General features: G+C 45.1%; 2 protein-coding genes across 7 annotated transcripts in view; one reads left to right on the top strand and one right to left on the bottom strand.

Annotated features, from left to right (window-relative positions):
* SANBR (SANT and BTB domain regulator of CSR) overlaps positions 1-14,883 on the top strand; it is a 52,120-nt gene that overhangs the window by 32,795 nt on the left and 4,442 nt on the right. For all 6 annotated transcript variants that reach the window (XM_045294116.1, XM_045294117.1, XM_045294114.1 and 3 more), the window contains 9 exons: positions 1,070-1,222; positions 4,068-4,213; positions 4,800-4,899; positions 5,774-5,806; positions 6,967-7,066; positions 9,326-9,417; positions 9,989-10,017; positions 10,098-10,171; positions 12,226-12,314. In XM_045294116.1, the coding sequence (XP_045150051.1) occupies positions 1,070-1,222; positions 4,068-4,213; positions 4,800-4,899; positions 5,774-5,806; positions 6,967-7,066; positions 9,326-9,417; positions 9,989-10,017; positions 10,098-10,171; positions 12,226-12,314 (816 nt within the window). The remainder of the gene's footprint in view (positions 1-1,069; positions 1,223-4,067; positions 4,214-4,799; positions 4,900-5,773; positions 5,807-6,966; positions 7,067-9,325; positions 9,418-9,988; positions 10,018-10,097; positions 10,172-12,225; positions 12,315-14,883) is intronic.
* On the bottom strand, positions 10,709-11,033 carry LOC105979323 (40S ribosomal protein S27). Its single transcript, XM_013006557.2, has one exon. The coding sequence runs from the start codon at positions 11,003-11,005 to the stop codon at positions 10,751-10,753; it is 255 nt and encodes an 84-aa protein (XP_012862011.1). The 5' UTR covers positions 11,006-11,033; the 3' UTR covers positions 10,709-10,750.

Genomic DNA, 14,883 nt, shown 5'->3' with positions numbered 1-14,883 from the left:
GATTGTGACAAGAGTTGTGAGTCCCCAATAAAATGAAACAAAAAGAAAGAAAATGTTTTGAAAATGATGATGGCAACATGTGTACCCATGTGCTTGATACAAGTGATGTATGGATTGTCATAAGAGCTGTATTGGGAAGCTAGGTTTGCTGACCCATTGAGCTAGAGCGGACCACCTTTGGTCTGGGGCTTATGGTGGAGTGGTTGGTATGCCTTTTAGGAATTTGGTGGATTGAGTGGATTACGTGTTGGGCTGCTGCTAATCTCAAGGTCAGCAGTTTGAAACTGCCAGCCACTCTTCTGGGAAAGCTGAGACTTTCTACTCCCACAGAGTTAGCATCGGGGAAATGTCCGGGGCAGTTCCATTCTCTCCTGCAACATCACCGTGAGTCAGAAACGTCTCCATCACAGCGAGTTGGGTTTGTTTTTTGCTTCTTCTTCCTCTGAGTTTCAAGGGAGGAGGTATTCATGTTCATCTGTTTTGATGACTTGTCACTCGTAAAATCTGATATACATCAAGACCCCGTGCCCTCGAGTCCGTCCCACTCTTAGTGACCTGGCAGGCAGGAAGGGAGCTACTCTGGGGGCTTCCTGGGCTGTGATCTTCACAGCCCCCACCTTCCCCTCTCTCTCCTGCAGATCAGGAGAATGGTAGTGCCCACCTTGCAGTTAGCCACCGAGCACAGGAACCGCTGTGCCTCGGGGCTCCTGACATTCACTTGCTCTATTTGAAACTTGAGTACAGTTTTACCTGCCACCAAAGTCACACTTAAGCATACACCTCTGAGATTTTATAGGCAATTACGGAGTTACACAGTAGTCTTGACAATCCACATGCTAGAACATTTCTATCAACCTGGGAAGAAGTGCCCTCCTCCCCTTCCTAGCCATGCGCCATTCTCAGCCCTGAGCCCAGCCAACCCTGCAGCCGCTTGACGTCGCCCAGAGTCACCTGTTTGTTGGTCACCTTTCAAGAAATCAGCCACATGTGAGGCGGCCTTTTTTGTACGTTCTATATGCATAGTTCCGTCTTGGAGCTAATACTGAGTTTATCTATTTCTCCTGTTCAGACCTTTCTCTGTACGGAGTTCTCGCACTGTCAGTACCACTCGGAAGCAGTGGTGTACCCTCCGACCACGAGCTCCCAGAGTGCCATGGGCACTGGGCTCTACCCCTGCTGTAACCAAAAGGTGCTACGGTTTGATCCCAGTCAGCTTACCAAGGTAAATGGAGAACGCTGCCCAACTGAGCTGGCACGCAGCACTAGGGCACTGGCATGTTTTCATTTAAATCCTCACCCCTTTGACTATTTCTTGGCAGGGTGGGGGTGGGGGGGTGGGGGGGTGGGCTTACATTTCAGATCATCAATTTTGCACTCAATAGTCCAGACCACCAATCACACCTTCCGGTAGTCCATCGCCCCAACGCATGCACACACACCCCTGCTCCCTTTGTTCTTGTTAAAGTATACAAGTACTGCATTCATGTAGAGAGCACTTCAAACAATACAGAAATACTGCTGCTTAGTTTCAAGTGAGGCAGTATTTTTATTTTATTTTTGAAAAGTTTGGTTGTGTTTCTTTTAACCAGTCCTCCACTCCATCTGCCTTCTCCTTCCACACCTGTTTCCTTTCAGACCTTGTTTTAGATGCTTCCGGCATCAATCGTATGTAAATTGCATATGGGAAACGAGAGCATACTGCCTGTTTTATTCTTCCACCCCACTGGGTGCCTCGGTCAGCCTGCTGTGTCATGGTGTTGCGTGACTGTGTGGGCAGGACAACGGCAGACATTGAGATCATGTTCAGGTGGGCAGGATTACAGTGCTGCAGGTGGACTGCAGGTGTGATACATGAGCGGTGCTGTAGGTTAGAGCCCTTGAGCACTAACGCTTCTGAAAATGTTCTGCAACAAAAGTTCATGCGTTGAAAAGGACCCCAGCTCTTTCTTATGTTCACCCCTATGACAAAAATCTACAAACCCTGTGCAGTCCGTGTGGAAATTCATTTTCCCCTTCACAGTCATTGAGACCACACGGTGGGCCAGGTGGGGGAGAGTAACCAAGAAATGTTACATTCAAATGTGCTTGACACAAGGGAGGGATGGATGGATTGTGATGAGTTGTCCGAGCCCGCAATAAAGTGATTAAAAAATAAAATAAAGGAAAGCTATCCTAATTTCAAGACTGTAAAAAAATAAATGTCACACTGCACCCACGGTGAACATTTGAAGACATGCACAGGGCCACAGATGTCTGTCCTAGGCTGGTATGCCATGGCCGCGGAAGTCCAGGTGTGCCCCTAAAGGAGCTGACGGGGTGATATGTGAAGAGTGGAGGGAGAATTTGAGAGAAGGAAGAGCATTCCATGAGAACAGCAAAGCAAGGAAGAACCTGACAGGAAGCCGCTGTGGACATTTTGCAAAATTGACTTCTTCATTGCACATACCTTTTCCCCCCCAGCACTGTAAACAGACTGTACATGTGGACCTCATCAGGTCCAATACACCAGAATCAAGTGAACACCATCTCTGGGGAGATGATGGAGAAGCTCCAGATCGTTGGCCAGAACAAGGCCAGCGGCTGCCTGGGACAGAGTATCAGTGGCTCACATGCAGCTTTAGGTTGATGCTGAAGTCATTCAACACAAATCCACAGGAGCCAAATGCAACTCTGAGTATCTCTCCGCTGAACAGAGAGACGGGGTCAGAAACTCATTTAGTGTACTGAACAGGAACGCCCAAAGACCAGAGGAGCTGCAAGAGTGGCAGACATGAAGACAGCAAAGGTTACTCAGAAGAAACTTACATGGGCACTTGACTGAGTTGGCACTGCCGAGTTCTGGGCCAAGGGTGGCCTTTCCATTAAGAGCTGTCCATATGGTGGGAGTGGGAGAATCAAATTGAAATCTGTCCCATGAGTTTAAAAAAATCTATATGTGAAGGAGACGCTAAGCAATCTAGTAAGAGATTGGTAAGTCCAAGAATATCAGTTATATTAAATCAGTTGAGATCTGAGAAGACAACTCAAAGGTAGAAAGGATTATTAGCAATATATATACTCATAAAGATTTGTATTTTAAAATGTGGCAGTTCGAACCCACCCAGAAACACCTCAGGAGAGAGACCTGTCAGTTTTCGTCTCAAAGGTCAAAGACATGGAAATCCTCCAGTGTTGTATTCTGCACACATGCAAATTGAAACATATTCTACAACAACACGATACACAGTAACCATACCATATTAAAACTCTCTTACAGTAAGGCTCCTACAAATCAGTAAGGGGGTGGGGGAAGACAATAAGTGTTTCACACAAGCAAAAACTCTTGTCCAGCAAGCATAAAGCAGCTCTATCTTGCTTGCAGTTGGGGGAATGCACATTGAAACCCCAGTGAGATACCACTACATACCCCTCACGGTGACTAAGCTTATAGAGCCTTAGTGTTATCCAGGATGGGGCATGGCAGGAGCTCTTGGGTGCTGCTGGTAACAGTATAATCGACCTATCTGTGCACTTGTGGGCCAAGAAACATGTAAAAATAATGACCACAGCAGTTTTTATACTAACCCGCACGGGAAACAACCCCCCTATCAACAGGAGGATAAATAAATCATGTCTAAATATTCATGCAATGCAAGTCTGTGCATGAAAGCAAATGCACTGCTACAGGCAAATGCCTAGTTGGATTATAAAAAATGCAGTATTGAACCAAAGAAGCAAAATGAAACCAAAGTGTTCAGGGGTTTATCCTTAAGTGGTAAAAGTATAATGTAAAGTCAGGAAGTGCTTACCATAAAAGTCAGTACAGATGGCACCCTGGTAAGAGGAAGGGTTCTTCTGGGATTCTGTCAGCTCTCTAGTCCCTAAAGTGGGTGGAGGGGCAGGGCTGTTCTTGGGTACTAGGTGCACCTGTGTTTCGGGACCTTTCATTAGGAGTGTTACCTTTTCACAGGAAAACATTGTAAACTGCCTCAAACATCTGGTAACACAAAACACCACCACCACCCCACACACACACAGGGATCTTCAAAGGAAGGCTTTCCTCTAATTTGATGTCACTTACCTGACAGGGCTGTAAAGTGAGGGACCACCTGGTCACCCGTTGCCATCCAGCTGAAAGTGAGGACGTGCAGTCCTTCCCAACAACGAGAATTCTGGACGACCTGATCAGTCACAAAGATGTCATCGCTGTGCCTTTTTCCAAAGATGCAATTAGGTGAGACAAAAACCAGCACCTAACAAGTCAGTGTGCCGCATGCAGCTTTACACAGTGGGTCCCGTCTCAGAACCCACCCACCCCTGCCCCAGCACATCAGCAGGGTCCATCCGCAAGTCATTTACCTCACTTCCGAGAACTTAAAGTTCTGTGTGAACTTGAAGTTATGTGTTAACTTCCAATGAGAGCAAACCAATGTTTGCAAGAAAAAAACAAAACAAAACCCAAACATTTTAAAACAGTGAGGTCTCGTCTAAAAAGGTCTTAAATATATACTGGGTCATTGGTGATTTAAAAGGTCAGGACCCTCAATAGAATCTTTAAGGTTTCCAATGGAGCCAGGTGGGGTAGCAGTTATGCATGGGGCTGCGATTCGCATGGTCCTTTGAGTGAAAGTCTGGGCTTTCTCCTCCCGTAAACAGCTGCAGTCTAGGAAACGGCAGGTGAGTCACCAGGTGAATTCAATTGAAGTGTGAAACTGGTCTGCCTAATACTGAGGATCTGGCTTTCCACAGAGTGATTTGCAAAATATTCACAATAAAAAATGATATTTGCATTTAAGTTTTAAATATGTTTTTCTTTCAAGTGAGCCCGGGGTTGGCCAGTGTGAGGAAAAGGGTCTGGACTGTGATGTGTCACTGGAGCCAAGCACACCGTGGGGCCCCAGGACCGGGGAGCTCAATGCTGTGAGTAGCGAGTGTCACTTGTTCCTTGTTTGTAGAGACAGCTGAGCAGTATAAGTGGAGACTTAAGAATTTCTGTTAATGCAGGAATCGCTGACTGCCTCATTCGGTAGCGCTCTTTAAAGAGCTTCTGGTGTGGAAGCCCTGCCCTGGAGGGTCGCTGTGAGTCGGAATGGCCTTGAGGGCGGTGAACCTGAGAGTTTTCCATGATAACAGGCTTTATGCTGAAATGATAGGGCTGCAGAAGTCATAAGGATTCATAACTGATAGACCTATATTTTGAAAAGAATAGTACGAAAGCTTCATGGATTTTACTAAAGACAATTAAGGATTAAAATTAAGTATTTGAGAAATGCAGGGGCAGGTAGTCCCTGACGTTACATCATCTTCGAGCTGGGCCACCTGGGGGGTGGGGGGGCAGTTCATCTTATTGTTCATAGTACCCACCATGGGCAGTAGGCAGCACATCATTAGCTTATGTTATCATTCTCATGAGCCCTGGTGGTGGAGTGGTTACTTGTTGGGCTGCAAGCTGCATGGTCCGCAGTTCGAAACCACCAGCAGCTCCTCGAGTGAAAAACAAGTAAAATTACATGATTGATCCATGCAATTTATTTATCACTTGGAAGCGAGTGGCCTTAACAAACGTGATACTGCTCTTTCATTTCTTGACCACCCATAATCTCCCCCGGCAATGTATTTTAAAGATTGTGATCTGTGGTGTCACCGGGAGTTTTAGGTTAGGTTTCTACCTTTCACAGAGCTAAGTAACTCCTAATGGCCTCAGCCATTCTAGAGTGGCCCTGTGACATAACGAGGGGCCACCATCTGCGCTGACGCAAATGTATTAATCTCTTCTTCCGCTTCTTTCTTACAGTTTTTGTCGCTGAAAAACTGGACGCTGCAACTGGTAAATAGACAACGACATTCAGATTCAATGGTTCCCTTTGTCCCTAAATTAAATTGTAGTTGACTTGTATCTTGTCCATGTCGTGTTTGACAAATTTTAGCTAATTTTAAATAATTTTTTCTGCCCAGCCTATACAGATTCTCACTGATGAAACATCCATTACGTTGTTTAAGACAGCCACGTGTACCATTGTCTGACTGCATAATCGTTATGTCTGGCTAAGAGACTTTTTAAAAATCACTTTTACATTGCAGTTAAAATGTTGAGCAAAGCAGCAAATTATTTGTTGGCCTGCGTGCTGTTAATAAGCCTGCTGCCACCAGGACTCAACAAAACGGAATGAGATTTGGGTCAGTGGAGCCAGTCAGTAGGGTGGAGAGATGTAGTAAGTGACCCAGGACCCCAGTAGTGTGTGCGCGTGTTTGTTTAGGATTACTTGCATGTTGGGAGTTATTGTTTTAATGATTGATTCCAGTGAGTCATCACCCTACATTCAGCTGAGTGGCTAAGTTTGGCCTTTCGGCGAATCCTGAGTACCTGTGAATTGCCTAGCCCTGTGCAGGAAAGAAAATGCTGATGTACTGTGCTTTTCCTAAATAGAGACTTCCTTTTGTCTGTTCTCTGGGTGCTATGTGAGACCATAGTCATTTGATCAGTTCTTCGTTGTTTTATTCAACCCAAATAGATTTCCATAAACGCACTTGAAAAATTTGTCGTGAGCTATGTGATGATGTTCCATTTTTTAAAATACTTTTACTGGGGGCCCTTACGTCTCTTATCACAATCCATACATTCCTCCAGTGTGTCAAGCACATTTGCACATATGCCGCCATCATCGTTTTCAAAGCATTCTCTTCCCACTATGAGCCCCTGATATCCACTTCCCATTTCTTCCCCCTCCCTCCTCCACCTACCCTCCCTCATGAACCCTTGATAAGTTATAGATTATTTTTTCTATATCTTACATCGTCCTCCATCACCCCTTACCCACTTCCATTATTCATGCCCCTGGGAGGGTGTCCTAGGTTGTGATCCTTGTGATCGATTCCCCCTTTCTCCTACCACACTCCCCTAATCCTCCTGGTATCTCTACTCTCCTTGTTGGTCCTGAGGGATGTTCTATTTTTAACCGGCTATATATTGTTTTATTTCAAATTCAGAAACAGCAGTCGTTATTTTCCGAAGAAGAAGAATATACCACTGGATCTGAGGTCACTGAAGATGAAGTTGGAGATGAAGAAGAAGTGTCCAAAAAACAAAGTACTCATCTCTAAATTAAAATTGTGTCTCCATGTGCACCGAGCGGTGGTGTTCACTATAAAGGCTTTAATGCAAACGGCAGGGGTTGACTATCGAAGTCCACATGGTCGGTTAAAATGTGAAGACTGAATAATTTTAAAAGGTTCCATCGAAATTATTTGCCTCGAGACCAATGCAGAATACTGAAAAAGTGACAGAGAAAAGTGCAGTGCCCTGAGAAACCGCCCTCGGAATTCTCACTTCAGGTGTTACCTAATTATCTCTCAGAAATGTCTCTCTCAAAAACAAAAAAGTCTCTCTCTCTCAGTGGAGCCATGAGGTACTTGTAGTGGCTCTCCAGTGAAGCACCGAAGAGCAGCCGACAGTACGAGATGTGACCATATGCACATGCAGAATGACCCTGAGTCAGAAATGTAATCCTTGAGTAAGTCCGTTAACCAGCGTGCTGTGCTCCGCTGGGATTTTGAAAGGACGCCCTGACCTCCTTCTGTCTCGTTTCCAAACTTTGAATACTTTTTCTTAACAAATTGGATCCTGGAGTGAAAAGCTGTTCCTTCTATTATATTTCAGTATAATTGGTCAAGAAGAAAATGCTACTGTTTTTTTCACCCATCCACACACAGACACGTGATCTGATTGAGGTATAGTTTACATATAAATAAATAGAACCTACTGATTTCGAATGCACAGTGGTGCCACAGCTACCACCAAAATTAAGTTATGCGACCTTGTTCCAAAACATTCCTGCCTGCCCCTTACACCCATTTTCATTCCCCACACCCACTCTTAGGCAACTAATCTGTGGTCTCTCGTTCCACTTGCCCTCATCCAGAATTTCCTATAAACGAACTCATGAGCAGCCTTTTATGCCTGGCTTTTTTTCACTTCGTATATTTTTGAGATTTATCCATATTGCATGTAACAGGAGTTTGGTCACTCATTCATTTATATTTGTAATGAAAATATACAGAGTTTCTGGACATAATGATCAGTGATGTTGGCTAAATTCTTCGCATTGTGTCAACATTCTTGTTATTTCTGTTCTAGTTGCTTCATTTTCATTGATCTAATTATCCTGCCCCCAAATGTTTTTATCTGGGCTTTAAAATAAGCCCTGGTGGAGGAATGGCTCCGAGTTGGGCTGCTAACTGCAAAGTCAGCAGTTTAAAACCACCAGCCACTCTGAGGGAGAAAAACGGACCCTTTTCCTCCCGAGAGAGTTCTGCAGTCTCGGAAACTCGTAGGGGCGCTAGGAGTCCGCATCAACTCGATGGCAGTGAGTTTTGTGAGAGAGTCAGTGTATAATGCTGCTTATCTTGACTGGGCACTTGTATATCTAGTTTAGTGAAGTATCTGTTTAAATCGTTTGCACATTGTTTTTGTCAGATTGTTTCCTTCTCTTGAGTTATAAGATTCCCAGACCTGTTTGGGCTGTGAGTTTGCTGTCTGTTAAGTTCTGTAATTAACAGCGCAACCTAAAATCCGCTGTGTCACCCGGGCTCGTTGCCAGTTTTGTACATATTTTTCCCAATCTGTGCCTTGACTTCTCATTTAGTTACTGGTATCATTTGAAGACAAAGGTGCTCTGTTTTTGTTTTTAATTTCTCAAGAACACTTAATTTTTTCGATTTTCCACCACGCCACCAGAGCTCCTGTCAGACAGAAAGGCTCCTGGTTACCTGTGGCCCGAGCTGTTGGGAAAAGCATTTAGTCAAAGGCGCAAAAACCAGAACCCAACTCCCTGTCCGTTCTGACTCACAGCAACAGAGTAGAACTGCGCCTTTGGATTTCCAGCGCTCTAAATAGCTACCGCCCCACAAAGCCTCCTCTTGCTCCCAAGGTGCGCCCGGTGGGTTTGAACTGTTGACCTTGCAGTGAGCCATCCAACAGGTCCCCGGGAACAGCCAAAGGACACCAGACAGGGTTCTGCCTTGCACCCTCGCTTCTGCCTCCCTTTAACACTGTTTAACACTCAGCTGGGAGCTTGGGCAGTCTGCGTGTAGTATTTAGATCGCAGGTTTCTGCAGCTGTCTTGCTCCCAACATTTTCCCTTTGAATTTGCAGTAAACCCCAAAAGGTTTACACCAAGTCAAAAGAAGCAAAGTGGGCTTCTGTCAGGCAATTTCCATGTTCCTTCTCCATAGGTTTACTTTTTATCCAGAAGTAACCAGGAAGCTTTGAAAAACAGTGCTCACATTGTTTGGAGGAGCAAGAGCCTGGGAACAGGGTGTGAGACTTGACATTGACTTTCCTCTCCAGGGAAGAAGGAGAAGCCAAAGAAATTCACTAAGCAGCCCAAAAAGCAGATGTCCTCACCCTGTGCTCAGAAGCGAGAGAAGGCCCCGGAGAAGGTGATTCTGAATGTTCTGTTTGTTCTCATCTAAAGTTGATATGGAAAAATACATAAGCAAGTGTAGCGGGGCGGTGGGGGGGTGTAGTTAAAAGAAGAGTAACAAAAGAGGAAAGATACAAAGAGTGTGAACTGTGGCAGAGGTAGGAAGAAGACAGTTGACTCAGAGAAACCATGGATTCCAACATGGTGCAAAAGGCTGGGGCTTTTGGGGGTGACCGATGCCAGAATGGGACCGCGACCCATCTGTGCTATGATATGGGGTGGGTTGTGCGTTCGTTGTTGTTCAGTAGCTCAGGCACATGAATGAACGATTTCTACAAGACTGACCGTACCTGAGACGGTGCTCCAGGGTCTGACAAAGGTCCCCTGGACAAGCTCCTTAACCTCTCCGCACCTGTCTTATTAATGAGGTCTTCATAGTGCTGGCGCCGCCTAGTGGTTGGAAGACTTATGTGAGCTAAGGGTGTGATGTTCTTGCCCCAAACCAGTGCTCAGTGTCATAAGCCCTGGACAGTAGTCACCATCACTACACGTGCTCTAATTGGGCCTTCATGCGCTTTTTTCCCCAGTCAGCTTCCAGAGACGCATCTCCTTTCATGTGAGTAAGCTCCTTCTTCTAGTTTGATGCCCGTCCTTCACACAGCAGACACACTGACTCCTGTGTGATGTTCTCGATAGTGTGAGTATTCAGAAAAACAAGTGGGATGTCACCAGATCTCTGCGATTCAACCAGGATGCTCAAAGGGAAGACGGTAAGCTTTTGGTGCCAACAACAAAGATCACGGCCATCTATCATTGTATGACATGTACTGGATCCTGTTGTTGTTAGATGCCCCCAAATCTGTCCTGACTCATAGCGACCCTACGCACAACAGAACAAAACCCCGCCCAGTCCTGCGTCATCCGAAAGTGTCCTTCATTTGAGCGCGTGGCTGCAGCCACTGTGTCACTCCATCTTGTGGAGAGCCTTCCTCTTTTCCACTGCCCTTCTGCTTTCCCAAAGCGTGACGTCCTTTCCAGGGACTTGTGTCTTCTGACAACGTGTCCCAAGTACACGGGGCCAAGGGGTTTTCTGGTGTGCCCCTTCTAAGACAGACCTGTTCGTTCCTCCTGCAGTATTCTGCCAGCACCACAATTCAAATGCATCGAAGCTTCTGCGGTCTTCCCTATTCAGTGTTTGTCACGTGCCTATGAGGCCATTGAAAATACCGTGGCTTGCTCAGGCACACCTTGATCCTCAAAGTAACCTCCTTGCTTTTCAACACTTTTTTTTTTTTAATCCAAAATGGGTTTATTAGAATGGCTTTCCACTCATCTCGATTCAGGGTCTTTTAGTGCTGCTTCCGTCTGAAGGAGCATCCTTCTGTGAGCCTTGCTTTTCCTCCTGTAGGCTGACAGAGGACAGTAGAGCAGCCAACACACAAAACGACTGTTTGTGCATGGCTGAAGACCGTGGTGATTTTATAGCAGCCTGGGCATTTGACGTCCATGAAGTAGGAATTGGGGCTCTGCACCAGGCGCTTCTTCTTGTGTTTCCTCTTCTCCTCTTCAGGAGAGGGATGAAGGAGGTCCTTTGCGAGAGGCATGATCGCCGGGTGGTCGTCAGCGCCGGAAAGGGCGCTTTTCAACACTTGAAAGAGGTCTTGTGTGGCAGATTTACTCAATGAAAGGTGTCATTTGATCTCTTGACTGCTGCTTCCATTAGCATTGTGTACCCCAGCAAGACTTCGTGAATAGACCCTAGAATTCTAGGTGAATGGAGACCCAGACTTAGCCCCTCTTGGCATACTCATCAACCAACCGGATGTTTGTTGTTGGGCCATCTCAGTGGTTAATGTCTTATGCCGTGTGGGATGCTGAGAAGGGCTCACAGACTGACGTTTGTCCACGGCTTTCACGCAGAAGATGGTTGACAGGAGTCTAAAAGACACAACGGTTATCCATGCGCACCCTCCTCACATAGCAAATCCATCAGGTCCTGAAGACTAGGTCATTGTGAAAATCCAGCATTGTGAGAGTTGGGGGCCATACCCTATCTTCAATGCCAGTTTTGCTCCCCCTCCCCAGGCACTCACTTGCCCATCAGGTACTCCTGGAACATTCTAGGATATCATGGCATTCTACCCCCTCCCCCTCCCCACACACACACCCGACACTCCCACCATCACGGAGCCCACGGAAGTTGGGCATAATGGTGCTGGTGAAGTGTTGTATGCAGCTTCCCCACCCTAAGCAGGGACCCCTGTCATCCTCCATCTGCCCTCCCCCTATAGCCCCTCAAGGTCCCCTTCCATCCCCCTTGCTTCTCGCCCCATGACCCAGCTCCCTCGCACTTGGGAGTACTCACCTTTCCTCTTCCTGCCCAGCCTCAAACTCTCCTGATTCCTGTGTAGCCCCACACCCTCCGGGGCCAAACCTAGAATCATAGGCCAACAGGAGATGGCACCCCAGGGCTCATGGGCCACCCTCTCTCGTGTGGCTCAGTGGGTATTGAGTCTTCTGCTATCTCGTTTGGGGTGGCCCATAGAGGGCCCCCTGGACCTGCCCACAGCGTCCCATGGGCCCAGTCCATTAGAGAATTTTTTTTCAAAGTTATCATCACTGTGAAATGTTGGGTAACAAGATAGATAAGTGAAAAATAAGTTTTAATTGTGCCATTTGCTGCCTCAAATTATTCAATGATTTATAGTTGTGGCTATCAAATGTCAAGATATTTTCATAACCTCTTGATGATTTCAGTCTTTCTCAACAAGTGAAAGTTACCAATCGTCATGTAAGGCATTGATTGCTACTTTCTTGCCTTCAGACCAGCGGCGGATGTCTGAAATTACAAGGCATCTAATAAAAATGAGGCTGGGCGATCTGGACCGGGTCAAGTCAAAGGAAGCGAAAGAAGTAAGAGTGTGTACTGGTGTTTCTTGCTTAGAGAGCGCTCCCTACTTTAATTTGCAGCATGAAAGAGTATAAAGATGTTCTCGGCAGAATTCTCAGAGAGTAATCTAACTACTTCAAAACATTTTTCATTTCTGTAGCAGTTTAACCAGTTCATTCACACAAATTTTCCATCTTCTTCTCTGTGGTCCAGAGATTCTTTATAACATGTATAATAAGGAGTATCGTACCTGAAAACGTGGGTCAACCTGGAGGACATTCTGCTGAGTGGAATTAGTCCATCACAAAAGGACAGATGTTGCATGAGACCACTGTTATCAGAATAACAAGAGCTGTAGACTGTAAGGAACAGAGTTTGAGGGTGACCGGCGGTGGGAGGGGAAGGGAGAGAAGGGGAAGTCCGACTAGAGGGTCGACAGGTGATCGCCCTGCTTGAGGGGGGACAAGAACCAACAGAAAGGAAATCAGTAAACAATAATGGAGCCGGGCGAGACCCTGGGAGATGGGTCTGTTGTTGAATGTACAAGTGATGATTTGCTCTGTAAATCTTCACCCACTCTGCAACGAAAAGTAAAAAAATAAAGGGCATTGTCATTCGAAGGTAATGTCATAAAAGAGTAGGTCAACTGAGGCCTGTTGACCCAGTTGGCTTTCCAGAGGGCTGCTGGCTCTAGATGCAAGTTGCTGATTTTGATTAACCTGCATGTGATGCTTACATGTGATCTGTTTAATCAGTTCTTTCTGAAGTTCCTATCTTCTTGCTAGAACTAGTAAGCACATAATGTGTTAGCATTACTCTTTGTATTCTATATTTCGAATAACTCTTGCTCTCCTCAATTTTTTATTTAAAAGTGTACTCCCCACCAGAAAGCTTCTAAACCAAAACAAGGAGAATTGTGATCTTGGGTTAGGCAAATGTTTCTTAGGCACAACACCAAAACCTCATTCATAGAAGAAAAAATTTGACAAATTGAACTTTCCCAAATTTAAGTTCTTCTTTTGGATAAACCTTGTTAAAAGACTTAAGAAACAAGCCACAAACTATGATAAGATATAAGGTGAACACTTATCGAATAAAGCATTTATGTCTAGAATCTATTAAGAACACTCAACCCTCTAATAAAGTAAGAGCCCTATTTGGTTAGTTTTTTCGCATTTGATATGTGTTTGTTAAATTTTATTAATTGGGATTAATACATATATCAAATCATTCCATAGTTCAATCATATCAATAAGAGTTGTACAATCATTACCCCAGTCAATTTTAGAACATTTTTTTCTTCTTTGTACTCCTTGTTATTCGTGTAATTATTTTCTTCAATTGTGGCAAAAATATACACAACCAAACATTCTCCAATTCAACAACTTCTTACATGTATAATTCAGTGCCCTTGATTATAGTCTTCCTGTCATACAACCATTACTGATCTCCTTCTCCAAATTATTCCACCGCATGAACAAGCTCACTGCCCCGAAACAAAAGCTCTTCCTCCTTCACCTGTGGTAGCCACAGGTCAAGTGTAGTCTACTTTTTCTTAAACTCGTTGTCTTGATATAACATTCACATATCATACGCTTCCATATTTAAATCGCTTTTTAAAAGAGTTGTATATGCATCATCGCAATCAATTCTAATGCTCCCTCTCTCCTCCCCCATTCATTGTTTGCTCCTAAATCCCCCTTCCTCACCATCCCCTGCCCGTAGTTCCCCAGTAAACCATTGCATCAGTTACTGTCTCTGCATCCACTCCTCTGCTTCATAAACTGGGAAACCTAACACAAACAATTTAAAAAATGAAACTAATAATAATAATATAAAAATAAAAAGTAAAAAAGAAAAGACCACCAGCAATATTTAAAAAGCCAGAGAAAAAATCCCCCCCACCCCACCCCCTGCACCTCCCGCGGGCCCTAGAGAAGAAATTTCTGTCATGGAATAAGTGAGAAATATTTCAGCCTAGAGCAAATTCAGGTTGGGTCAGGAGGGAGGTCAACTGTCCAAGTAGCTTATGGCTCGTTCCACCATAATCAAGTTTATAATAATCTCTGTCTGAGAGTAAAGTTGTTTGAATCCCTTGCCTGTGGCCAGAGGGGATCTGCCAGAGACTTAATCTGACTGGATACTCTGCAGATGGGCTTTGGGTTCCCACCGCCCTCCAGAGCCTTCTACAAATTGGGGTTCACAATTTAAGCTCTGACACGTTGTTGCTATTGTCATTTTAGGATCACACAGGCTGGTGTGCTGCCTCGATGCGGACTTAGTTGGCCCCTCACTTAGATGGCTGCTTGTTTGATTACAAGCCTTTAAGACCCCAGACACTATTCCAATTGATAGCTGGGCACTACCTGCTTTCCTCACCACACTTTGCTGTAGCACCCTTATCTTCCATGGTCTCTTTATGAAGGCGAGAATGGAGCAGGGCCATTTTATAATAACTTCTTGGATTGGGGCTAGAATGATGTGGGATCCCAGAATCCATCTGCTTGTTCACGCGTTATGAACTCCTCTGACTTACTTTGGTGGTCCCACCAACAACAAAAAGCAAAATTACAAATAAAACTCAAAGTAACC

Source organism: Echinops telfairi, unplaced genomic scaffold, assembly GCF_000313985.2.
Source record: "Echinops telfairi isolate 266 unplaced genomic scaffold, ASM31398v2 ScPeMD7_2573;HRSCAF=3158, whole genome shotgun sequence".
Lineage (NCBI taxonomy): Eukaryota > Metazoa > Chordata > Mammalia > Afrosoricida > Tenrecidae > Echinops > Echinops telfairi.
The sequence above is the reverse complement of the archived record's forward strand: the minus strand, read 5'-3'. Positions and strand labels throughout refer to the sequence as shown.

Bases quoted from the DNA above. Each gene is read 5' to 3' on its own strand.
- LOC105979323 (XM_013006557.2), bottom strand. From the start codon at position 11,005: ATGCCTCTCGCAAAGGACCTCCTTCATCCCTCTCCTGAAGAGGAGAAG.